General features: G+C 38.3%; 1 protein-coding gene across 2 annotated transcripts in view; it reads left to right on the top strand.

Moving 5' to 3' along the window:
• LOC120514762 (mucin-5AC-like) overlaps positions 1-22,726 on the top strand; it is a 70,764-nt gene extending 48,038 nt beyond the window's left edge. For both annotated transcript variants that reach the window (XM_039735309.1, XM_039735302.1), the window contains 5 exons: positions 4,518-4,659; positions 12,698-12,856; positions 12,944-13,005; positions 18,977-19,155; positions 22,658-22,726. In XM_039735309.1, coding sequence (XP_039591243.1) covers positions 4,518-4,659; positions 12,698-12,856; positions 12,944-13,005; positions 18,977-19,155; positions 22,658-22,705 — 590 coding nt within the window. In that variant the 3' untranslated portion in view covers positions 22,706-22,726. The remainder of the gene's footprint in view (positions 1-4,517; positions 4,660-12,697; positions 12,857-12,943; positions 13,006-18,976; positions 19,156-22,657) is intronic.
• Positions 22,727-27,500: the final 4,774 nt, after the last annotated feature.

Here is a 27,500-nt window from a genome sequence, read left to right as displayed (position 1 = left end):
CCATCCTTTGGCAAACCCCACACAGACGGAGACAGTCAAAAATGTTCAAACTCCACATGTACACCAACTGAGCACAAGATTTGACCCCATGACTGTAGCTCTTGGAGTGGAAGTTCTAACTACTGTTCAGTTCTCCAGGATGGCTTTTACAACATTAGAACAATTTAGACAAGAACAGGCCACTCAGCCCATCAAAGCTTGCCAGTCCTATCCATTTAATTCTTCCAAAATAACATCAAGTGGAGTTTTGAAGGTCCATAAGTCTTACTGTCTACCACACTACTTGGTCACTTATTCCAAGTATCTGTGGATCTCTGTGTAAAGAACAACTTAACAAGGTTTGTGCGGCATTTACCCTTAACAAGTTTCCAGCTCTGTCCCTGTGTTCATGATGAACTCATTTTAAAGTCACCATCTCGATCCATTGGACTATTTCCCTTCGTAATTTTAAAAACTTCAATCATGTGTCCTCTTAAACTCATTCCCTGAAGCCCTAGCCTAGTCACTCTTCTCTGAAAGTTTCTCTAGCACTCCTATGTCCTTTTTGTAGCCTGGAGAGCAAAACTGCACACAGTACTCCAGATAAGGCCTCACCAGTGTGTTATAAAGCTTCAGCATTACCTCCTTGAAATGACTCCCTAATCCTTCTCATAAGGTGTACTTTCGATTTCCAGACCTCCCATTGTGTATTCTGACCTCATATTTTTCCTTCCTACATGTAACACTTTATATTTACTGACATTAAATTTCATCTACCACAAATCTGCCCAAGCCTGTCTGCTGTCCAAGTCCCTTAGTAAAGATTCAATGGATTCTCGATGATCTGCCAATAAACATATCTTGGTACCATCTGCAAACTTAACTAGCTTGTTGATTATATTCGTATCCAAATCATTTATACATATTAAAAATATAATATAAATAAAAAGTTATCCTAGCACTGGCCCCTGCTGGACACAACTCTTAATGTCAGTCAATTCTGACAGGGTTCCTTATCCTATCCTTATCTAATGCTTTCTGAAAGTCCAGATAAATAATATCATAAGTTCCACTTGGATCACATCCTTTTATTGCTTCCTTGTAGAATTCTAGCAGGTTAGTAAAACAAAAACACCATCGACTCAACCCTTGCTGACTGTTCAGTAAAACTCCTGATCTTGCCATGTGTTGCTCAATTTTATGTATACTAATAAAAGGCAAAGCCCTCACTCACTCACTCACTCACTCACTGACTCACTCACTCACTCTCTGACTCATCACTAATTCTCCAACTTCCCGTGTGGGTGGAAGGCTGAAATTTGGCAGGTTCATTCCTTACAGCTTCCTTACAAAAGTTGGGCAGGTTTTATATCGAAATTCTACGCGTAATGGTCATAACTGGAAGCAGTTTTTCTCCATTTACTGTAATGGAGATGAGCTTCAACGCCGTGGGGGCGGAGTTTCATGTGACATCATCACGCCTCCCACGTAATCACGCAGTACATAGAAAACCAGGAAGACCTCAAAAAAGCGCTCAAGAAAACATGCATTATATAATTGAGAAGGCAGCGAAACAATAAGAAGCGAGCCAGTGACATATACAACCATATTCATGAGTTCTGCTACTTCGGAAACAAAGCACGATGTAAACCTACACTTTAAATTAAGTTCATAGACAGGCTGCCGCAGGCGTTTGTAATTTAGTGCCTGCCCATATAAGGCCGTCCGTCAGCGGCAATCCAATAGCAAACTGCCACGGGTAAATATTCACGGGTGAAGGACTGTGCTTCTGGAGAGGAAGATGAGATGGTCAGGGTGGTGTTTGACACAAACTCAGCGAAACTGCGAGAAAGTTTTAAGTGCCAGGACTAAGGTAACATTAAATAAAGCTATGGACATAGCACGAGATGGCACCAGCACAGCTGGGAACCTTCGATGCAAGTACACCGAGTGGCTCACGGAACTGGCCGAGTGCACAGATAAAAGCAACAGTTCCAAAGAGCTGAACAAAACCGAATTACACAATTGAAAAGGCAGCAAAAAATATGAAGCGTCTGATAAGCATATTCATAAATCCAACTACTGTGGAAACAAAGCACACGGTGGAAAAAGTCAATGTCCCGCTAAAGGAAGACAGTGTAAAAACCCGTGCATGCAGTGTGTCAGGTCTCGGATAAAGAAGAAGACGAGCTGTTTATTGATGCAGTAAGAAACGAATCGATGAATGAAACCTGTCATCTTTACAACGATTGACAAACACGGAATGTAACTTGAACACAACACATCCTACAAATACGAACCTGATTGAAAGAAATAATGATAATCAAATCTTAATGACAGCAACACTCAGTAACACTCACAAAACAAATACTGTATATTGACAGTCATGTTACGTTATTTTTAAAATGTTCCCTTTTCTTTTTCTACCTTTTTTAACACACTACTTCTCCGCTGCGATATGCGGGTATATATATATGTATATATATATATATATATATATATATATATATATATATATATATATATATATATATCCCGCTCTACATACTCGAATAATGGATACTTTATTCGCCATCAATGATTGTTTTGGTAAAGCCATACTCAGTGTATTCATTAGATGAACGGTAAAAAAGTAAGAGTGAGTGGAGGATGACTCATTGAGGCATGCAGGCTGTAGTGCGCGTCAACTCTATCTGAATTGCGCGTTTACATTTGAAAAAATATATCTTTTCAAGTTCTATTTAGTCCATATGTGTCAAACTCAAGGGCCGCGGGCCACATCCGGCCCGGCGTGTAATTATATCCGCCCGCGAGATCATTTTATATACTGTATTATTGTTATTAAAGCCCGGGTATATGAAGCGCTGATAACACAATAAACTACATATCCCATAATGCAGCGCTTCAGCTGCCTTGCCGAACACTTACCGCTTACTAGAGTTATTGCGACTGAGTTTGCACGCGCTTTGGTGACTTTGAAGAACAAAAAAAGTCCGTCTACATGCGGCTCGAACCTTGTGCATGTTTGGTAGCACATATCTGTGTGAGAAGCTCTTCTCCGTGATAAAGACTAACAAAACAGCACACAGGAGTCGCCTCACTGATGAGCACCTGCAATCCATCCTGAGAATCTCCACAACACAGAACCTCACACCAAACAGAAACGAACTTGTGGCCAAAAAACGATGCCAGGCGTCCAGCTCTAAAATGACATATGAGCAAAGACAACTGAATGATTTGATTTGTTATTGCATGTAAGAGCGGGAGTCAATCGTTTTAACAAACAGCGTATTGCACTGATACAAAATAGCTGTGTGTGTATATATGTAGATATGTATGTATATGTATATATATGTTTATATGTGTGTGTGTATGTATGTATATATATATATATATATGTATTTGTGTGTATATATATATATATATATATATATATATATATATATATATATATATATATATATATATATATGACAACAACACTCATCACTCACAACAGTGACAAAACAATTACATTGACAATCAGGTTACGTTATTTTTAAAATGTTTCCTTTTCTTTTCATTGCTTCTTTAACACACTACTTCTCCGCTGCGAAGCATGGGTATTTTGCTAGTCTTTAATAATTCCTTCCATTATTTTTTCTGTGATGCACGTTAAGGTTACTGACCTGTAGTTGCTTGGATCTGTCTGGTCACCCTTTTTATATAATGGGATTACATTTGCCATTTTCCAGTACTTTGGGATTTCCCCAGTGCACAGTGACTTCCTAAACATATGTGTCAAGGGTTTATATCTGTACTTGCTAAGCTCCTTAAGAACTCAAGGGTAAGTATGATCTGGTCCTGGTGGTTTGTTTGATTTCAGCCTATTTAAGTTGACCAGCTCTTCTCCCTTTACGATTTCTAAATCCCCCAGTACCTCCTTACTAGTCCCTGTTACTTCTGGGAGGCTATCTGCTTCCTCATATGTGAAGATCTCAGAAAAATGTGACCTTAGAGCATCTGCTATTTCACTGCCTGTATTTTTTAATTTCCCTTTACTATTCCTGATGCACCTCACCTCCTTTTTGACTGTTCTTGTACTACTAAAATACTGAAAATCTCTTTGGGTCATCTTTCTCCATTATATTCTGATCTAAATGTCTTTATTATCCTTTTTAATGGTTGCCTTCATGTTCTCATATGCCCTACGATTCACACTGGAGTTACTAATCTTATATGCCTTATTTGTCTGTTGGCAGCTTCTTTTTCACCTCGCTATTAACCCACTGATTACTGTTTTTTAACTTCCTACTAACTCCAAATTTAGGTATGTACCTGCCCTCATTACTGCTCCTCAACTGTCTCCACACTTAAAAGTTTATCGCAGTTGATCCTCCTTAAACTTTGCCACATTCGCTCAAAATTTGCCCTGCCAAAGTTAAACTTAACACTTTTAGTCTTTGCATCCTGCATTTTACATTTTTAGATTTATCTTTAATGAAGGCACTATCCACTGAATTTTAATTTTGTTTCCTTCTTCTTTTTGTCTTTTCCAGTTACTTCTTCAGTCCCCAGCTGCAACTTCGGTGATTACAGACCTCAGTATCTGAGCCCTACGCCTCTCCATGGACAAATTAAAAAAGCCTCCGTCAATCGTCAGTTTCAGTTCATCGTCAGAGCACAAGCATCATACGCTGTGTAAGTTACTTGGACCATTGTTCTTCTGTAACCTTCAAAATAAAAATAAGCGTATTTCATAGTGGACTACCATACCAGTCTATCTACTGTATATGATTTATAGCACCTTTCAAAATAAGTTCAATCTAAATAATATTATGATTGATTTGACCTTGAATCCCTGAATGTGCTTGAGTAGTGAAGAGCTAACAGCCTCTAAAATAGCAGCGACATCTGGTAAGACTAAAGCAAATGTACAAAGCGAAATACTCCATGGATGTTTTAGGTATTATCGCTGAATCAGACTCTGACTTTTTGGACTCCGAGTTTGAGGCAAGTGATCTGGAGATGGATATTGAAAACGAAAGTGAGGGACCAGTGTCAGCCTATCGGTCCCCAGCTGATACGCCTACAGCAGCGTTTGCCTAGGAGGACCACCACTTATGATGATAAGAGGTACAAACCATATTGTGTCACACCGCAACTGCTGTGCAAAGACAGAGAGGTAGCTGGCCCACCGTGCGTTCCTGCTGGCCATCGAGCCGCCCCTGTACAGCCACAGCTGCCAAACAGGCACCAACAGCAGTCACAGCACATAGCAATAGATGTTTTATGTTGATTTATATGTGAAACCAGTGCATTGTGTGCTTTTCAAAAAACAGTTTTTTGGAAAGAATATTCAGCCCTCAAAGAGTTAAAGTATATTTAAATGATTTAGATAGGAATATAACTAACTAGCTGGTTAAGTTTGCAGATGATACCAAGCTGGGTGGACTTGCAGATAATTGAGAATCCGTTGAATCATCAAAGAGGGACTTCGGCATATTCGTGGACAATGAATTTTTTTATTTTTTTTATTTATTGATTTTATTATAATCAATACATAGTAATCAAGTTTTTACAAAAAAAAAAGAATTATGCTAAGAACAGATCGATCCCCACCCTTGAGAGAGAGAGCAAGCCAAATGGTGTAAAATTTAAGGCTTGTAAAAAATACCTAAATCAACAAATTCTCTGTGCTTTATAAACTCATTTCAAAATATTACTGATTAGATCCTGCCATGTTTTGAAAAAAGTCTGCACAGATCCTCTAACTGAGTATTTGATTTTTTCCAATTTTAAATAATATAACACATCGGTTTCCCACTGACTTAAAGAGGAGAGTTTGGGTTCTTCCAGTTTATCAGAATAAGTCTGCGTGCCAACAGTGTAGTGAATGCAATCACAATTTGTTTGTCTTTCTCCACTTTAAGACCCTCTGGAAGAACCCCAAACACAGCTGTTAATGGGTTAGGAGGGATTGTGAGTCCAAGACTGTCTGAGAGGTAATTAAAAATTTTTGTCCAGAATAATGTTAATTTGGTGCAGGCCCAGAACATGTGACCCAGTGAGGCTGGGGCTTGGTTGCAACGTTCGCAGGTTGGATCATGCCCTGGAAACATTTTGGAGAGTTTTAGTCGAGACAGATGTGCTCGATATATAATTTTGAGTTGTATAATTGTATGCTTTGCATATGGAGCTTGAGTGAATTCTCTGCATTGCTACTTTCCACTCCTTTTCTGATATATTAATTGAGAGGTCATTTTCCCAGTGTCCTCTTGGATCTTTGAAAGGAAGGGATTGTAAAAGGATTTTATATATTGTAGAGATGGAGTCTAACTCCTTGAAATTGAGCAATAATTTTTCCAGCGTGGATGAGGGTGCAAGATGAGGAAAATCTGGAAGGTTCTGTTTAACAAAGTTCCTGATTTGAAGATAGTGAAAGAAATTTGTAGCTGGAATGTTAAATTTGGAATGTAATTGTTCATAGGATGCAAAGACGTTGTCTATATAAAGATCTCTAAGCAAGTTAATTCCAAATTTTTCCAGATATTAAAAACTGCATATGTTTGTGAGGGTTGAAAGAGGTGGTTCTTTTGCAGGGTGCCACAGAAAGAAGCTTCTCCGTCTTAAAATGCTTTCTACATTGGTTCCAGATTCTAAGTGAGTGGAGCACAATTGGGTTATTAGTGTATTGCCGATAACGTGTGTTTATTGGAGCAAGAGCAAGGAATACAAAGAAGTACTGCAGGATTTTACTTCTATTGCGGTCCATGCCTGTGTATGTTCTTCTATTTGTGTCCAGGTTCTTATCGACTGTATATTTGCGCCCAGTAATAAAACTGGAAGTTAGGTAGAGCCATGCCACCTTCTGCCTTTTGTCTTTGTAGGGTCGCTCTTTTGATGCGTGGATGTTTAGAATTCCAAATAAATGAGGTTATTGTTGAATCTAATTGCTTAAAGAACGATTTATTAATGTATATTGGTATGTTTTGAAATAAAAAAAGGAGCTTAGGAAGAATATTCATCTTAACAGTGTTAATTCTTCCAGCTAGTGTGAGATGAAGGGTTGACCATCTATGCAAGTCTTGTTTAATTTTTTCCATGCAGACGACGAAATTTTGTTGATATAGAGCTTTATGTTTACTTGTGATGTTTACCCGAGGTATTTAAACTGTTCTGCAATGATAAAAGGAAGGGTGTCTAATCTAATATTATATGCTTGCGAATTCACGGAAAGAGTACACTTTTATTCAGATTAATTCTGAGACCAGAGAGCTTTTGAAATTCTGTGAGTGCTGCTAAGACTGCAGGCACAGAATTTTCTGGGTCCGATATATACAGTACCATGTCATCTGCATATAATGAGATTTTCTGTTCCAGTCCTTCTCTGCTAATCCCCTTTATCTGATCAGTATTTCGACAATGTATTGCCAGTGGTTCAATGGCAATTGCAAACAGCAGTGGTGACAAAGGGCATCCTTGTCTTGTGCCACGTTCTAGTTTAAAGTAGTCTGAGCAAATGTTATTGATGCAAACTGAAGCTTCTGGGTTAGTATACAGTAATTTAATCCATGCACAAATGTTCGGCCAAACCCAAACTTCTCCAAAATAGTAAAAGGTATTTCCATTCAATCATGTCGAATGCTTTTCTGCATCCAATGATAATAATATTTCTGGGGTGTTTGATTTAGTTGGTGAGTATATTACATTAAACAGGCGTCGAAGATTTGAAGATAAGTGTCGGCCCCTAATAAATCCAGTTTGGTCTTGTGATATTACTGAGGGAGCACTTTCTCCATCCTTCTAGCTATGATTTTAGAGAGTATTTTAACGTCGTTATTCAGAAGTGAAATTGGTCTGTATGATGCACATTGTAATAAGTCCTTATTTTGTTTTGGAAAGACAGTGATTAGTGCTTGGCGAAAGGTTTGTGGAAGAGATTGGTTATCTCTGGCTTCTGTAAATGTTGCTAATAGGAGGGAGCTAGCTGAGCGGAGAATTTCTTGTAAAACTCTGCAGGGTAGCCGTCAGGGCCTGCTGCTTTTCCACCTTGGAGTGACTTTATAGCATCCAGTAATTCTGATAATGACAGAGGTTTATCGAGTTCCTCCACACTAAAAGCGTCAATTTGTGGTATCTGTAATTTATCCAGAAATGCATTAGATTGTATATTGTCTTCTTTAAACTCAGTAGTATATAGGGATTTATAGTAGTCTCTAAAAGTGTACATTATATTTTTGTGTTCGATGATTTTATCTCCATTCGTGTTAGTAATTACGAGATTGCGTTGCGTACATCTTGCTTGTGAATTTGTTGCTAAAAGCTTATTAGCTTTCTCTCCATGTTCATAATAATGATGTCTGGATTTGTAAATTAGTTGTTCGGTTTCTTTAGTTGTCAAGAGGTTTAATTCTGAATGTAGAGCCTGCCTCCTCTTATGTAGAGTCTCGCTTGGTAGTCTGGCATGTTCTTCATCTATTTTAGTAATTTCGCTTTTATCTCTGCTACTTTCTTCGCTTCGGATTTATTTCTGTGGGAAAGATATGAGATAATCTGTCCTCTTAAGAAGGCCTTAAGAGTTTCCCAGAGTATTCCTGCAGAGATCTCAGGGGATGTATTTGTCTCTAGAAAGAATTCAATTTGTTTGGATATAAATTCAGTACAATTCTCGTCAGCTAATAGAAGCGGATTGAGGCCATCTGCGGGTGAGTGTATGGGGCTTAGTAATTTCAGCTCCAAGATCATCGGAGCATGGTCTGAAATAACAATAGCATCGTATTTACAAGATTTAATCTTAGGCAAGAAGTTATTATCTATAAAGAAGTAATCAATCCTTGAGTAGCAATGATGTACTGGTGAGTAGAAAGAATATGTTCTTGAATTTGGGTTTAAAAACCTCCAGGGATCTGATAAGTTGTGATCAGTTATAAACTTTGTAATTATCTTTGCGGTGTTAGTTGCGTTCCCCTGTGGAGGAAGTCTTATCTAAAAGTGGATTTAGAGCACAATTAAAGTCCCCAGCCATTATAAGTTTATGAGTGTTCAGATTGGGAATGGATGCAAATAAATTTTGTATAAATTCCTTATCATCAACATTAGGTGCATAAACATTTATCAAAATCATTTTACAGTTAGATAAGTCTCCCATGACCATCACATATCTCCCTTCAGGATCCAATACTACATCTGATGCTACAAATGGTACTGTTCTATGTATGAGAATTCCCACCCCTCTAGTTTTCTTTGTAAAACTAGAATGGAACATTTGGCCAGTCCAGTCTTTTTGCAGCGGAACTGATCCTTACTTAGTAAGTGGGTTTCCTGTAAAAATACTATTTTAGCATTTAGACCTGTTAGGTGAGAAAGTACTTTCTTTCTCTTTAATTCGTGATTCAGGCCTTTAACATTCCAGCTTACGAAGTTAACTGTCCCATCATGGAGACACTGATTCTGAGTTTTTGATGTCATTTATAGTCTTAACTGGAAGTGAGATAGTTTAGGTTTTAATTTCCTATTCCCCCAAGAGTTGTTGCCATGCAGCTTATTATTACGTTGATAGTTATAATTATAAAGATTGAGATGATAGATTAGATATAGATCAAGCCTGCTCTCTTTCTCTTCCCCCCTTAGCCCCCCACCCTCCCTTTTTGCCTCCCCAGGTGAGGCTAAAACCCACTTCATGCAGTCCCAGTCCTCTGACATACCCAGAGACAGAGCACGTCCAAAGCACATCAAGCCCCCATGCAGTGGCGCTTTAAGGTTAAAAGATAGAGATATCTGTTACCAATATAGTCTTTAAAAGAGGAAAAAGAAAAAAAGAAAAGAATTTTGCACTTAATATATATATATATATATATATATATATATATATATACATATATATATATATATATACATATACATATACATACACACATATATACATATATACATATATATATACATACACATACACATACATATAATCTTCAGCAATTTTAGTGCATTAAGATGATATCCCCAGATAATAAACCCAGGTGATGGTGTTAAAGATGTGTCCAAAACAAGCATAACAAGTCTTAATGCAGTAATAGCAATAACAGTAAACCAAGGGTATGATATTGAACAGTCTCATTTAGGGTACACATGAAATAATTAGAAAAGAAAAAAGAGGAGGAAAACGTAATTAAGCACAATAAAACATAAACATTTAGCCCTAGTAATACTAAGTAATAATAAGTAATAAGTAAGTAATAATAATAATAAGTAAGTAATAATAAGAATATGAGAATATATGCTGATAAAAAAAACCCGTATTTTAAAACAAATAGATCAGACAGTAGATTATTAATCCTAGCTTTATCATTTACCGCCATGACTCACAATTATGTATCAGAATAGTCCCGGGATCAGCTTTCTTAACTCATTTTCTGCCTCCTCCTTGCTAGCGAAAACATAGAAATGACCCTGCCATTCCACTTTCAGTTTTGCCGGATACAGGAGGCCGTATTTGACATTGGCTTGCCGTAGCCGCTGTTTAATATTATAGAAGGCTGCGCGTTTAATAGCTGTTGCTGGAGAGAAGTCAGGGAAGACGCGAATGTGGCAATTTTCATATATAATATTTTCCTTTTTCTGAGGAGTTCCATCACCTCTAACTTAAATGATAATCGCTCAAAACGAACTATAAAAGATCTTGGTCGGGTCTGACGGTGTTTGATCCGTGCGTGCTGTAAGCCGCTGCTATCTCAGATTCTGCTTTAAAGTCGCCCCCGATTATTTTAGAAAAAAGTTCAGTTGCGAATTTCACAGGGTTTAAACTTTCTCGATTCTCCGGCAGGCCTTCAATTCTGACATTATACCTTCTACTGCCATCTTCTAAAGCAGCCAGTCTGTCTCCAAGTTTTTCTCCGAGTTTTTTACATTCCGAACTGGCATTTACTGCTCTTTCCTCGGCACTGGAAGCTAGATGTTCGGCTATTTCGATCCGATTCGTGAATGTCTCACTAAGATGCTCCAATTGATCAGCAAGCGTGCTCAGTTTAGCCAAGTTTTTCTCAATGCGCTCTTCAATTTTGCCCAGCACCTGTCGAAGTTCAAGTTGGACCTCTTGACGCAGCCTTTCATTTGCCTGTTGGAATTCCTGTCGCAGCCTTTCATTTGCCTGTTGGATTTCCTGTCGCAGACATTCATTGGCCTGTTTCATCTCCTGTTTTAATTCCTGTTTCAGTCTCTCAAGTGCCTTTGCCGTTGCTTTCTCATTAGCCTTCTCGCTTTCCTTTATATCTTGCGTGAGCTCAGCGAGCAACACTTTCAGTTCAGATAGCTCAAATGTGCCTTCTTGTGCCGTAGATGAAGCAGCAGACTCTGCTGAAGCGGTGTCCCCGCTGCTCCAGTCCCGCGTAATTGCGTAACTGAAGCCGCGGACCTCCCGGCCTTTTCCAGTTTCAGGTAATCCTCTCCAATCGGCGAGCTATCCACATCTGCACTCACGATCGCACCTTCGCTCCCCTTTTCGCTCTCAGCCGGCGACGATGTAGCGGACCGTGGTCCCGAGGAGTCTGTGAGTGGACAATGAAATTTAATGTCAGTAAATGTAGGAAGGAAAAATGTGAGGGTTGAATACACAATGCAAGTTCTGAAAATTGAAAGTACACCTCATGAGAAGGACTTAGGAGTTCTAGTGGACTCTACACTAGTAAATGCCAGACAAAATGTGAGGTTATATTGTGCTTTGATTTGTGGAGTACAAGTCCATAAAGATTCTGCTCAAACTTTACTACACATTAGCAAGGCCTCATCTGGAGTACTACGTGCAGTTTTGGCCTTCAGAGTATAGAGTATGATAGTTTTTGAAGGTTCAGTGAGGCCATCTGTAGTCCTATGTGTGGTTTTGCCTTCATCATACAAAAAAGACAGAGCAGCACTAGAGAAAGTCCTGAGAAGAGCGACTAAGCTGATTCCAGGACTACAGGGGATGAGTTATGAGGAAAGATTAAAAGAGCTGAGCCTTTACAGTTTGAGCCAAAGCAGATTAAAAGGAGACCTGATTGAAGTGTTTAAATTATGAAGTGAATTAGTCCAGTGGATCGAGACGGTGACTTTAAAATGAGTTCATCAAGAACATGGGGATACAGTTGGAAACTTGTTAAGGGTAAATTTCACACAAACATTAGGAAGTTTTACTTCAGACAGAGAAACAAAGACACGTGGAATAATAATAATATAATAATATATAATAATAATATAATATTGTGGTACACAGTAGGATTTTAGGGACTTTCCAAACTCGATTTTATGCTAATTTAGAAGAATTAAGTGGATAAGACTGGTGAGCTTTGTTGAGCTGAATAGTCTTTTTCTGTTTAGATTATTCTAATGTTTGAATGTTCTTGTCAAAGTTGCACTATTACAGTATGTGTGTTGTGTCTTAGAGCCAGATATAGTGAGACCCTAGGTAAAGAATTGTATGCAGAAAATTGCGGAGTGACTGGCAGTTGTCACCACTCAAGACTTTGGTTAAGATTATTATGTGTATGTACTAATCTTCAAGGACTAGAGGAGAAGAATCCAATAAACATTCCAGGTAAGTCTCACAAATTTCATGATAATGAACCATTCAGGCTGTACCTTCTCGTAATACTATGGAATAATAAAGACTGAAAAATGAATGAATGAATGTGCTTGTGTGACTAAAGGTTGCTAAAGTTTTCATTCAGTTATAGTTCAGTATTTTCCTTTTTCTCTTTCATTCCAGCATACAGAACATCATGATCAGTGGCCCACTGAATATAACAAAATCATACCAGTATGATAGCCAGACACAAACTGGAAAAGCAGTGGTGACATGGACACCTTCTGAAAATAACCTAGGCGAGTCCGTCCCCATTTGTTTCTTTGCTGAGACTCAGGAAGGGTAAGATGAGTTAAAAATTAAAAATCCGAAGGTGCCGTAAAGATGTGCTCAAGCGGCAGTGGTGTCATTTTATGTTTTGTCTTTCAGGTACCAGTCTGAGCTGAGATGCATTGTAGTGACAGTAGGAAGACGTAACTCTCTTCCAATGAGTAAGTGCAGCTGCAAAATAAAAGAAGTTCATTGTTATTACTTTTGTTTTACTATTATAATTTAAGTTTATCTAGTGCAAAGATCACACCATACAGCAATCTGTAAACCATCAAACATTCAATCGATCCGACACTCAAGACGGGTGAATCAAGATGGGGGTATCCATCACTGATCCTGGTGGGCCGTAGTGGCTGCTAGTTTTCCTTCCTACCACTTTCTTCATCAGGGACAAATTTCTGCTGTTAATTAACTTCTGTTCCCTTCATTTTAATTGCTGTGTTTTAAAGGCTCCGTCCTCTGAAGTATTATTTTTTCCTTAAATGGCAGACAAACAAAAGTAAGACGTGAAGTGAGCCAACAGATGACTTATTTCTCTCCATTCAGTTTCTTAATTACAAGACAATTCTTGTAGTTACTTAAACTCGTTATTTACCTACATGGCTATCTGATGTTCTCATTCTGCCACATTAGATATTTCAGAAATGGTTGATTTTCTTTTTTCTAAGAGAATCAGCAGAATGTTTTATAAACCTGAGCAGATCCACATTACTGAGTCCTTCACCTTTCTTTATTTTCAATGTTGTATAATGGACACAGGTTAGCTGGTCATGCAATGCCTCACATTGTGCCTCAATATTGTTTGACTGTTATTTAAATAAAAAAGAAATAATTAAGGGGTCTGCATCTTGAATAGCAAGTCAACTACAAATAAGACAAAACAAGTTACTTAGCAGCAGAAACTGGTCACTAATTTATACCAGGATAGGTGGACTAGCAGATAATTTGGAATCCGTTATATCATTACAGAAGGACTTGGATAGCAGACAGGCTTGGGCAGATTTGTGGCAGATAAATTTAATGTCAGTAAATGTGTATTACACAATAGGAAGTAAAAATGTTAGGTTTGAATACACAATGGTCGGAAAATCTAGAGTACAATTTATGAGAAGGATTTAGGAGTCACAGTGGACTCTAAGCTATCGACTTCCCAACAGTGTTCAGAAGTCATTAAGAAGGCTAACAGACTGTCAGGTTATATAGCGCCTTGATGTGTGGAGTACAAGTCCAAGGAGGTTCTGCTCAACCTTTATAACACACTGGTGATGCCTCATCTGGAGTATTGGGGGCAGTACAAAAAGGACATAGCAGCTAGAAAAGGTCCAGAGAAGAGCGACTAGGCTGATTCAGTGCTACAGGGGATGAGTTATGAGGAAAGATTAAAAGAGCTGAGCCTTCACAGTTTAAGTAAAAGATTAAGAGGAGACATGATTGAAGTGTTTAAAATTATAAAAGGAATTAGTCCAGTGGATCAAGACTGTTATTTTAAAATTAGTTCATCAAGAACACGGGGACACAGTTGGAAACCTTTTAAGGGTAAATTTCACACAAACATTAGGAAGTTTTTCTTTACAGAAAGAACGATAGACACTTGGAATAAGCGACCAAGTAGTGTGGCAGACAGTAAGACATTAGGGACTTTCAAAACTCGACTTGATGTTTTCTTGGAAGAAATAAGTGGATAGGACTGGCTTTGCTGGGCTGAATTGCCTGTTCTCGTCTCGAGTGTTCTAATGTTCTAATTAAGAAAATGGTTATAATGAAAACCTGCAGCCACTGTGGCCCTCCGGGATCAGAGCAGGACATCTCTACATTATAACAAATCATTCCAACTCCTACCTATCTTATTATTTCTCATTATTAAAACTGTTTTTATCGACTGAATGTCAAGTCTGAAAAGATATCAATAGAAACTCTCATCCATCCATCCATTTTCTAACCCGCTGAATCCGAATACAGGGTCACGGGGGTCTGCTGGAGCCAATCCCAGCCAACACAGGGCACAAGGCAGGAACCAATCCTGGGCAGGGTGCCAACCCACCACAGGACACACACAAACACACCCAGCACACACTAGGGCCAATTTAGAATCGCCAATCCACCTAACCAGCATGTCTTTGGATTGTGGGAGGAAACCGAGCGCCCGGAGGAAACCCACGCAGACACGGGGAGAACATGCAAACTCCACGCAGGGAGGACCCGGGAAGCGAACCTGGGTCTTCTAACTGCGAGGCAGCAGCGCCACCACTGCGCCACCGTGCCACCTAGAAACTCTCAATAAAAGTTAAATAATGTACTCAATTCAGCTGGGATCCAGTAAAAGCTTGGTTCCTGCTTTATGCCAAGTGCTTATAGCAAAAGCACTCTGTCCATATTTATCAAGCATCTCAGAATTTCACTTAACTATAATACAAATTTGCCCTGCCTCAGAGTAGGACATGAGAAGTACCTATGAAGCATCCTACACCCTGGCTAGGAGTACACATTTGTGAATGAATGACGTCAAGATTTTCATGTCCTGAGCCCTAAAATGGCCCTCATGATGACATTTTTTAGTTTTCTAATTCTAATGCTATGGCTACATCTCAATGATAATAATAATAATAATAATAATAATAATAATAATAATAATAATAATAGTATTTAAAGTAGCAGAAGAAGAAGGAAAAAAAAATGAGGTAGGATATTAGGCTAAGCAGCACGTAACTGTTGCCACTTGATCACAACAACAAGAACAACTGTAATCGAAATGGACTGTCACAAACACAAAACAACTGCTAAATCTAATAACACTACTGCTAATTTAACAATGAATGATTCACAGCCTTACCTTCAGAAGAGTCGCCTTCTCGCTGATATGACCACAGGAAGCTCCTCATAAAGTGACAGCTATTGAAACTTGCCATAGCTATAAGTCATGTTCACTCTTCTAGAATTTCCTGTTGTCTTCCATTGTCACATGTCAGATCTCTCTCCATCATCCTCTCTTATCTTTCTATGAAATTTTATTTACCTAATGCCCCGGGAAACGCTGCATGCCTTCTTGACTCTTCTCAGGGTTGTAAAGTATAATACAAATGTTCCAGTGGCTCATGGAATGCAGAGCTCAACATACACAATAGGAAGTCTGAGAATTAGCTGATGTTAATTTTTAATACATATAAGTGATCTGGATAGGAATATAAATAACAAGCTGGTAAAACTGGCAGATGATATCAAGATAGATTGATAGGCAGGTAATCTCAAATCTTTTGAATCTTTCCTGAGGGACTTGGACAGCATACATGCTTGGGCAGATTTGTGGATGATGAAATTTAATGTAAGAAAATGTAAAGTATTACATGTAGGAAGTAAAAACTGTTAAATTTGAATACAGAGTCGGACGTCTGAAAATTGAATGTCCACCTTATGAGAAGGAGCTAGAAGTCTTAGTGGACTTGACACTATCAACTGCCAGACAGTGTGCAGAAGCCAATAAGAAGGCAAATAGAATTTCAGGTTATAAATGTAGGAAGGAAAAATGTGAGGGTTGAATCCACAACAGAATGAAAATTGAAAGTACACCTCGTGAGAAGGACTTAGGAGTTCTAATGGACTCTACACTAGTAAATGCCGGAAAAATGTGAGGTTATATTGTGCTTTGATGTGTGAAGTACACATCCAAGGAGGTTCTGCTGAAGCTTTTTAACACACTGGTGAGGCCTCATCTGGAGTCCTGTGTGCAGTTTTAGTCTCCATGCTATCAAAAGGACATAGCAGCACTAGAAAAAGTCCAGAGAAGAGCGACCAGGCTGATTTCAGGGCTACAGAGGATGAGTTATGAAGAAACATTGAAAAAGCTGAGCCTGCAGTTTAAGCAAAAGAAGATTAAGAGTAAATATTAAGTGTTTAAAATTATGAAGGTAATTAGTGCAGTTGATCGAGACTGTGACTTGAAAATGAGTTCATCAAGAACACGGAGACACAGCTGGAAACTTAAGGGTAAATTTCATACAAACATTATGACATTTTTCATTACACAGAGAACCAAAGACATGTGGAAAAAGTGACCAACTAGTTTGTTAGACAGTAGGACTTTAGGGACTTTCAAAATTAGACTTGATATTTTTTTAAAAGAATTAAGTGCATAGGACTGGTGGGCTTTGTTGTGCTGAATGGTCTGCTCTTGTCTAGATTGTTCTAGTGTCCTAATACCTGCTGTAATACTCTTCCAGTGTTTCCACCTGCTTTTCCAGAGTTGCATACCATATCTCTCTCTGTAATCCCCTTTACCTTTTAAGAGATTCTATTTATCAAACACCCTGGGAAACACTTTATACCTTCTTGAACCTTCTCAGGCTTGTAAAGTATAATGTGAATGTTCCAGTGGTTCATGGAATGTAGTGCTTAACATATCTATCATAAGTCACATTCACTCTTCCAGTGTTTGCAGTCGTCTTCCAGAGTTGCGTGCCATATCTCCATGATCACACCCTTATTTTCTTTCAGATTCTATTTATATAATACCTCCGGAAACTCCATCTGCCTTTTCGAGCCTTCCTGGGCTTGTTAAGTGTAACACGGGGTTTCAGGGGTTCATGGAATACAGAGCTCATCGCCCTGTGTGACATTCGCTCTCAGTCACCCATGTACCCTGCTTATATTCAGAGTAATATGCGGGCTACTACAGTACAGTGTGCATCCATGATGATCCATGTCCTGATACTGTCATTTTACTTACGATACACTTATGTGTGCTCAAGTTAGCTGTGTGTGTAATAGCTATGCCCACTCAGCTCCCACTTCTGATGAACCTTTTCTTTCCTTGGTCGTTTTCGATTTTCACATTCTCTTTATTTCCTGTTTTAATAATATGTTGTCAAGACCACCCCAGTAATATATGGAAAGGATCCTTCATACTTTAGTTGACACCACCATTGCCTGTGTTTCTTTCCCCACAGACATCAAATATCACATACGCAAATGCTGAGACTAGTATTTCCAGTTCCACAATTTTCCTACCCAATTGGTCTATTTTTGACAACATTTTTGAGAAGAAAGGTTGCGATTTTTTTTGGGCTACTTTTTAAAGAAAAACGCAGTATTTATGCCTATTCTTCAACCCCCCCACACCACATTTTCTACATATTTTTCATACATCTGTCACTCCTTCCACTGACACTTGCATTTGTACATATTGTTTCCCGTTGTAAAATACCCAGGGGTCCCAGCCATATGGTACATACTATCACTCTGAAATATCTCTGCTGGGACATCACCCAGCCCAGGTTTTGAAGGTACGCACCTAACCCTCTTGCTCTGACACCGTCCCTCACTTTCAGGTGTGCCATTTTATCTACCTCAGGTATTGGGCTATTTGGTCAAATTCACTATTTTTAAGCTTTCCTTGAGCTAGAAATTTTTAAGGACCTTCAACCCTGGTAGAGACAAGACGTGCAGGTAACCAGACCAAGACACTACAGTTTCTAGCTGCCTAGAGGACTTCTAGCCTTTTGTCATATCCTCAATGGGTCTGCCTTTTTTCCCCAGTAGACAATTTGGTGATACCACCTGGTGCCCAAGATCACTTTCAATCTTTTGTTATTCCTTCTTGGCCACACTCAAGAACTATGGTGGCATTCAGGCACCCCTGACATTTGTTGGGCCACTGGCCTTCTCACGTTATGGAGAACATTGCATGTATGTTTTCAGCCAGTTCTTAAGCCTCTTTTGTGTACTTGTACCCCACTTCTGGTGTAACTGGTATAAATACAGAGCATACTGCTCCTTAGTAGATGGCTACGATATTACATTGGAATATGATTCTCGTAAGTGCACCATTCTAGTAGTGCCTGGAGTCCATCTCGGCAGCATCAGGTGTAAGACAGGACGCCATCACTCATAGTCACTTACTCACAGCAGGTTCAATTTTATGGCAACTAACCTAATTTCAATATCTTGGGAATAAGTGAGGAACAATTAAGTTTACCTCGTATTTGAGTACAGTCTACTGGAGTTATATTTTTTCAATTATATCAATATGAAAGAGCAAATTATTTTATAATTCTGCAGACCCCCATAATTTGTTTAACCTTTGAACTGATCTAATTTACACTGCTGATCACATTTGTTGAATATGAATATCTCTTGCAGATATTGAGACCAGCATTGTGTGCACCAAGACAACAATGTCCGTGTTTGTCCTGAAGTCTTCGGCCCCGGGCCTTAATGAACATTACATGCGACTTAATGACCCCCGTTGTTCACTGACATCAAACTCAACACATCTGATCGCGAGTGTGTCTCTGAACTCCTGTGGTACTCGTTATCAGGTAAGGGCCTGGGCAGCAGGCTATTGTTGTGGTGTGTTAGATGTGCTGTATAAATGAAGAAATATATACATATACCAGAGCAAGTGAGATTTTATGTAAGTTGAAAAGAATGAGAGTGTCATGGACCTCAATAATAATAGAAGTCTGATTCTTCAGATTCTCAAGTCAGGCTCAGATTCTTTTCTTGACCTTGTTTAGTTTGTTCACCACGCTAACAGGTCAGTTGATGATGTAGCTAGCATGGCTCTTCACTACATTTGAAGAGAACTGGAAGTTCAGCCCATCCCCTGCCACTCCTGTTTACCTGATTTCTACAAACTAACATCAACTTTAGTTTTGAGTTGTTTAGTCACCAAAATGCCAATGTCTACCACACTATGTGGTTTACTTATTCACAGGTTTCAATGGTTTTGCATAATAAAAGCCATTCTAACATTTGTCAAGAATCTACCCTTAACAAGCTTCCAATTGTGTCCCTGTGTTCTTGTCGTAGACCTCAAGTCACAGATGGAATCCACTGTATTAATTAAAAACTTCAGACATGTTACACTGTTTTCTTAAATCTAGAAGGTTCAATCAGTGCTTGATTGCGATACCAGCACTTCTCTGATCTACTTTTATTAGTATTGTTAGTAAATTTATGCATACTGTCACTTCTCCACGCTGCCTCCAAGGGATAAGCCCCTTCCACCAGAGCCATTTTTAGGTTTTCGGGGACCCTTGGCAAAGGTACCTGTTCAGGCCCTGCTGTTTCTATCCATATGAATTTATTATAATTATTTTATCCGTATGAATGCAAAATAATTGTTGTATCCATATAAATGTGTAATAATTAATGATGTACTGTATAGCTTATCCTTTTATGACTATATATTAAATATATCAGATTTGGGAAGAACTTGTCAAAGGAACCTACTGACTATACCTAACAAACCTGTAATGTAAAAACACCTTGCGCACTTTTATTTTTGCAAAGTCTTTGATTAAGTCTGAATAATCGAGGGAATCGAAAACTTCATGCTCAATTGATATTAACGCTAAGCCATTCAATCGATCTTGCGTCATGCTTGTTCATAGGTCACTCATAATCAGTTCGAGCTTAGAAAAGCTGCGTTCAGCAGATGCGACAGTTACAGGAATTGGCAAAGCGATATGTAATGCAACAAATCTTGCAAATTGTTCTTGTATATGAATTGCAAACTTTTAAGAGTAGAAAAAGTTTTTGCTAAACTGCGCAATTCGGCACATAAATTGTGAGTATCTGACCCACTAATTTCATCTATTAAGATATTGCCAAGAACAGTAATATCAGTTTTGCTCATGCTCTTAATGCATCCAGAATTGTCATAATGGGTTTTCATCTGGTCAAATCGTTCAGTCATTGACATTAGGGCTTAATCTAACGAGACACCGAAGAACTCAATGTGGAGTGTCATCATTGTTTCCTCTCTGCTCACACGTAACCATACTGATAATTTCGCCACTTGAGAAAATTTGTACATCTAAAACATGGACCTGTAAGTTGCATTTGGTTCGGCTAAAAAAAAAAAAAAGGCCAGGCAGGGCCCTTTGGCAGTGTGAGCCCAAAATGGTCACCTACTTTGCCTATGCCTAAGAACGACCCTGCTTCCACTTTCTAATGTATTTTATTAGTTTCTGGGTATCGGCACACTTTCAGATTTCCAAAGACATCACCAACCGTCAAACCTCCTGCTCTCCAAACTAATTTAACAATTTATTTGTGTCAGAGCAGTTCAGGAGCTTCCATAATTTCTTGAGTTGCACAATGCTGCCAGTTTCTTCCGAGCTTCCATATTTCTTCATGGTGCTGTGGAGGAATCTTTGAGGGAGTCCTCCAGATCAAATATGAGATCTCTAACTATATGTATTTTATATATATATATATATATATATATATAGCTTATGTGAAATTTACACTGTGAGGAGATACTGTATTCTCAACAAATATTCTGTAGCCGCTGATTAAGCATTTTATATGCTTTGGTGCCTGCTAGATTAATTCTTTCATTAGAAAAAGCTTGGCACGTAATGAACATCAAGTATTGGCTCTTCTTTATTATCTACATAATTTAGAAATGAGTTACAGAGAGACAATTATGCTTTACATGTGATTCTACTAAGATGAAGTAGAAACTCTGACAACCTTTAAGAAATATCTGAATTTAGCTATTGGGACAGCTTAGCTATTAGCTAAACAAACTGGCTTGATGGACTGAACGGTCTCCTCTCATTTGTCAAATTTCTTATTTCTTTGTGTTTCTTATACAGCTCCTTGCTGATTTTCTTACTTGTTTGTTGTCCTCTCCATCTACCACTTCCTTGTTGTTACTTCTTTCACCAATCAGCTCACTTAAATAATGTTGGGTAATTGTCTTAACTGTTTTAGGGAGGATGTTGACATTTGTCGACATGTAGCTCTGAGGGTGGATGTTGACTAGACTTGGCATTTGCAGCAGAGAGCAAAAAAAGCTGTAAACGTTGATAAAACTCACTGTTATGTAGACCCTCTGTGCTGGGAGGACTGTTAGTCTCCTTGACTTGATGTCAAATCCCTGCATGTGTGTGAATAATGGCATCGACATCGGGTGAGAGAGTGAAGTGAATCATAAAAGCAAATCCTCTGGGGCATATTATTTATTATATAAATATGCACGATGACCTGCACAATCCTCCATGCATTATTATTATTATTGTTATTATTATTATTGTGTATTATTTCTGAATCAGACGCTGACTTATTGAACTCCGATTTTGGCCTTAAAAACGAAAGTTAGCTGATTGGTATCCAGCTTATTGTAGTGCTGAACACCTTTGTGTACCTGAGATGTTTGCCTTGGGAGGACTGCATAGACATAAATTCATGAGAGGCAAACTGGAAACTGCACTTTATCAAATGAGGCAGCATGCTAATTGGCATTACGGATTACCAGCCACTCAACTACTTCAGGCTGTTTTTAACAGTAAGTGCCTTTCAGCTTATGAGTGATGAGCCAAACAGGTCTATAACAAGTGTGTGAATTTACATATTGTAGAGGCTCATGGAACATAAAACAGAGTGACATTTGTCATTAATAAGTATGCTACATTGATTTAGGTGTGAAACCACTGCTTTGTGTGCTGTTTCAAAAACCAGATTTTTGGAAAAATATTTAGCCCATGAACAAAAGGGAAAAACAACATCCTTAAAAGAGTTAAGGTCATAGATAGCCAAATTCATCAAGGCATACTATACATATTGCAAACTCCAGAGAATTACATATAAAACATTCGGCAGGCAATGCATGTTGGTGACATCTCTGCATTGTTACAGTAGCCCAGGAGAAAATCAACCTAAACCACTTGCTACAAATTCCAAAAATTCTGAAGAGTAACAACTTGCCATTTTGAACTGTGCTCTTCTATTTAGGTGTTCTGCTTTCATAAGAACTCTTGGAAAATATTTAACATGTAACACTTGTTTTTATTTTTGTTTTGTTTTAAGGAAAATGATACAGAGATCATTTTCGAGAATGAAGATTACAACATTTGATCATTTCAATCAAGTCATAAGCAGAAAAAACCAGGTCGAGATTCCTTTCAGTTGTTCTTACCCTAAAATAGGGAAAGCATCTGCTTCCTTCTCTCCTCACAAAGCCAACTACGTGTTCTCTGAAGCCCGGCTTTGGCTCCTTCTCACTTCCTGTTTGAATTTTATGAGAGCAGCGACTTCAGAAGCATCATCGACCCAGCAGTACCGATTGAAGTGGAACTTGGGGAGATGTTGTATATAGGAATCAGTGTGGACTGCGTTTGACAACATCACGTTGTTTGTTCAGGACTGTAGAGCCACGCCTCATGACGACCCCAATGATCCAACCTACTATGACATCATTACGGACGGGTAAATGTCACCTTTTCTCAATCTGTTCAATTTTTGATAGAATGGTCTTAAGTTAAAAAATGCATACTCCTTAGGATGGTCTCATATTTAAATCTGCAATAATATCAAACATGGACAATTAGTTAATCTCCTACTTTGGTTTTAAGAATTTTGAACCACTACACCTCGTAAAACTCAATAAACTTGTTGACATTTCAGAGTAAAAGTAAATTGAAGGGAAGTGAAACTGACATAAAAAACAGGTGCAATAAAAAAAAAAAAAAAACAGAGCATGAAGATTTGAGGGCACCCCAATTTGCTCGAGAAATAAAATAACAAAGCAATCTACATTTGTTTGAGTAGTTACTGTCGTCTTTTCAGACGTGATTATAACCATAGAATTCCTGCAGATGGTGGTGGAACCATTTAAGAGGTTAGTGGGCTCAGGCACCCAGAAACTGGAAGTGATGTCATGACTTGTCTCGTTGTCGATCATCGGATCTATGAATGAAAACACAGGAGAGACACTAGGCAACAGTGCCAACCCATGGTTGGTGGTGGCATTACAGTCAAATGAGCCACACATGTTGGACACACGATTCTTAAAAGAAAGGATAGTAAGTGTTGTGACAACCACATCACATTGTCTCCATTATGGGAACCTTTTTTTTACATGTTACATGTCATTCTGTGGTTTATTTTATTAAATACTAGCAAAATACCCGCGCTTCGCAGCAGAGAAGTAGTGTGTTAAAGAAGTTATGAAAAAAGAAAAGCAAACATTTTAAAAATAACGTAAGATGATTGTTAATGTAATTGTTTTGTTATTGATATGAGTGTTGTTGTCATATCTATCTATTTATATATATATATATATATGTATATGTATATATATATATATATATATATATAGCAAAAGACCTGATTAGCTTGGAGGTAAAAGAAAAGGAAACATTTTAATAATAACGTAACATGATTGACAATGTAATTGTTTTGTCATTGTCATGAGTGTGGCTGGCATATATATATATACACACACAGACACATATATAAACATATATATATATGTATATATATACACACATACATATATATACATATACATATATACACATATACATATCTACATATATACTGTATATACACATATATATATACAAATCTACATATATATATCCACATATATATATATATTAGGGGTGGGACTCGATTAAAAAAATTAATCCAATTAATTAGAGGCTGTAGAAATTAATCTTGATTAATGGTATAATGTCGCACAAGTAAATTGCCCCAAATGTAAAATGTTTTTTTAATTTAAAAGTGTTTTAGTGGTGACAGAATCAAATAATAGACATGTACATGAATATTGTAAGACTGAAGCTGTTTTAATTTCTGAAAAAAAAAGCCTTTAAACTGCATTTGAATTCAAAGCAGAAACAAAAATATCATCCTGGTTAAAATTAGGGCAGACTTAAAAATAAAGTAATATTTTAAGTACTTTAAGTTGATTTTTCAGAATAGTATTGTCTTTAAATAATAATAACCAAAATTTCAACATAAAGTGCAGTTTTTCTTAAAAAAATAAGTCAGAAACATAAAAGGTAATTTGACAAGCTTAATCTTTAAACTCTGAGTAACATTAGCCAAAATTATTTTGTACATTAGGCTAAAACAGTGTGATCATTGAACATTTTGTAATTAGATTTAATCAGAATTACTAGCAGTCACGCGAAGTCCAATGATCCCCAGTAAGAGCCACAAAGTCGTTTTCTGTAATGCATCTAATTTTGCTTGCTTTTCAGTGTGCACAAAACCGCGCTTTATCAAGGCTTAGCTCGGAAGTCGAAATGATCAGTCATAAGCGGCGCTTTATTCGACTCTAACATTTTTGTAGCTGTGATGTTGCATCAGTGTAATGGATGTACCAGGAAATCATGCATTGACAAAAGTTCCCGTTTACTGGAATTGAAAGTGTGATTAAATCGTTATTTTTAGCAGCGTGCTATGGAGATACATGCATCGAAGCTTCTCAGCTGTGCTTGTGCTAATAAAGGAAACATTTTAAAATAGCGTAACATGATTCTAGCGTTAACTTGAATATTTTTCATACGTCCCAAACCAAAAGGAGATCTGAAGGTAAAATGAATCAGGAATTACTTGTAGTACATACTCAGTGCCTCCCCTCTAGGGATGTCAGACAGCAGATAATGTCGGCATTAGAGAAGACTCTACAGTTCGCTCACAGCGTGTGGCTTGGCTTAGTCTTGAGTATGTACAGCAGGTCAGGAGTATATATATACATTTATATATATATACCCGTGTACACCGAGTGGAGAGTAGAAGTTATGAAAAAAGAACATTTTAAAAATAGCGTAACATGATTGTCAATATACAGTAATTGTTTTGTGAGTGTTATTGAATGTTGCGGTCATCAAGGATTTGATTATCATTATTTGTTTTAATCAGGGTCGTATTTGCATGCCTCAATGAGTCATCCTCCCCTCGCTCTTACTTTTTTACCGTTCATCTAATGAATACACTGAGTATGGCTTTACCAAAACAATCATTGATGGCTAATAAAGTATCCATTATTAGTATATAAGCGGGATATATATATATACATATATATATACCCGCGTATCATAGCGAGTAGAGTGTTAAAAAGGTAGAAAAAGAAAAGGGAACATTTTAAAAATAGCATTCATGACTGTCAATATACAGTATTTGTTTTGTGAGTGTTACTGAGTGTTGCTGTCATCAAGGATTTGATTATCATTATTTCTTTCAATCAGGATTAGTATTTGTAGGATGTGTTGTTATTCAAGTTACATTCCGTGTTTGTCAATCGGTTATGAGATGACAGGTTTCATTCATCGATTCGTTTCTTTACTGCATCAATAAACAGCTCGTCTTCTTCTTTATCTGAGACCTGACACACTGCATGCGGGTTTTTTACACTGTCTTCCTTTGGGACATTGACTTTTCCAACGTGTGCTTTGTTTCCGCAGTAGTTGGTTTTATGAATATCTTGTATGTATCAGACGCTTCATATTTTTGCTGCCTTTTCAATTTTTATTCGGTTTTGTTCAGCTCTTTGGAACTGTTGCCTTTTATCTGTGCACTGTGTCAGTTCACGTGAGCCCTGGGTGTACTTGCATCGAGGTTCCCAGCTGTGCTGGTGCCATCTCGTGCTATGTCCATGGCTGTATTTAATGTTACCTTAGTCCTGGCACTTAAACTTTCTCTCCCGCAGTTTCGCTGAGTTTGTGTCAAACACCACCCTGACCATCTCATTTTCCTCTCCATAAGCACAGTCCTTCACCGTGAATATTTACCGTGGCAGTTTGCTATTGGATTGCCGCTGACGGGCGCCTTATCACGGGCAGGCACTAAATTACAAGCGCAGCGTCAGCCTGTCTATGAACTTAATTTAAAGTGTAGAGTTTACATACGTGCTTTGTTTCAAATAGCAGAACTCATGAATATGGTGTATATGTCACTGCTCTCTTCTTATTGTTTGCTGCCTTCTCAATTATATAATGCATGTTTTCTTGGCGCTTTTTTTAGGTCTTCCTTTGGTTTTCATGTACTGCGTGATTACGTGGGGCGTGATGATGTCACAGAAACTCCGCCCCCGGCATTGAAACTCATCTCCATTACAGTAAATGGAAAAACTGCTTCAGTTATGACCATTCGCGTAGAATTTCAATATAAAACCTGCCCAGCTTTTTTAAGGCTGTAGGATGAACCTGCCAAATTTCAGCCTTCCACCCACACGGGAAGTTGGAGAATTAGTGATGAGTCAGTGAGTGAGTGAGTCAGTGAGGGCTTTGCCTTTTATTAGTATAGATTTAAAGTATAGACACAACCTGTGATATCATTGCACATCTGCTATTAACAGGAATTCTCCACCCAAAAGTCAGTGAGTCAGTCATAATCCCAACCGCTATATCCTAACACAGGGTTCGGGGTCTGCGAAGCCAATCCCAGCCAACACAGGGCACAAGGCAGGAACAAATCCCGGGCAGGGCACCAGCCCACATGAGCTCACACACACACACATGCCAAGCACACACTAGGGACAATTTAGGATTGCCAATGCACCTTACCTGCATGTCTTTGGACTGTGGGAGGAAACCACGAACCGCGGGAGAACAATGCAAACTCACGCAGGGAGGACCTGGGAAGGAACCCACTACACTGCACCACCGTGCCGCCTCCACTCTTTTCTGTGTTGTTTACCCCATGTCTTGAAGCGATGGCTGAATAAAAGTTTAATCTCATGTTTTTGTGGAGAATGGATATAAAGTTTCTCATATAACAGGAGCCAATGGTGACCACTGCACAACAGCAAAGATATTAAAACATCCATTAAAAATCTCATATTACTCCAAGTCATACAATCTGCATGCAAATTCGTTCAAAACGGAAAAATTGAAATACCCCCCCGTAGTCACCGAATTTC

The sequence above is a fragment of the Polypterus senegalus genome, chromosome 1 (genome assembly GCF_016835505.1).
Source record: "Polypterus senegalus isolate Bchr_013 chromosome 1, ASM1683550v1, whole genome shotgun sequence".
NCBI classification, from domain to species: Eukaryota; Metazoa; Chordata; class Cladistia; order Polypteriformes; family Polypteridae; genus Polypterus; species Polypterus senegalus.
This window is presented reverse-complemented; position numbering and strand designations above follow the sequence as displayed.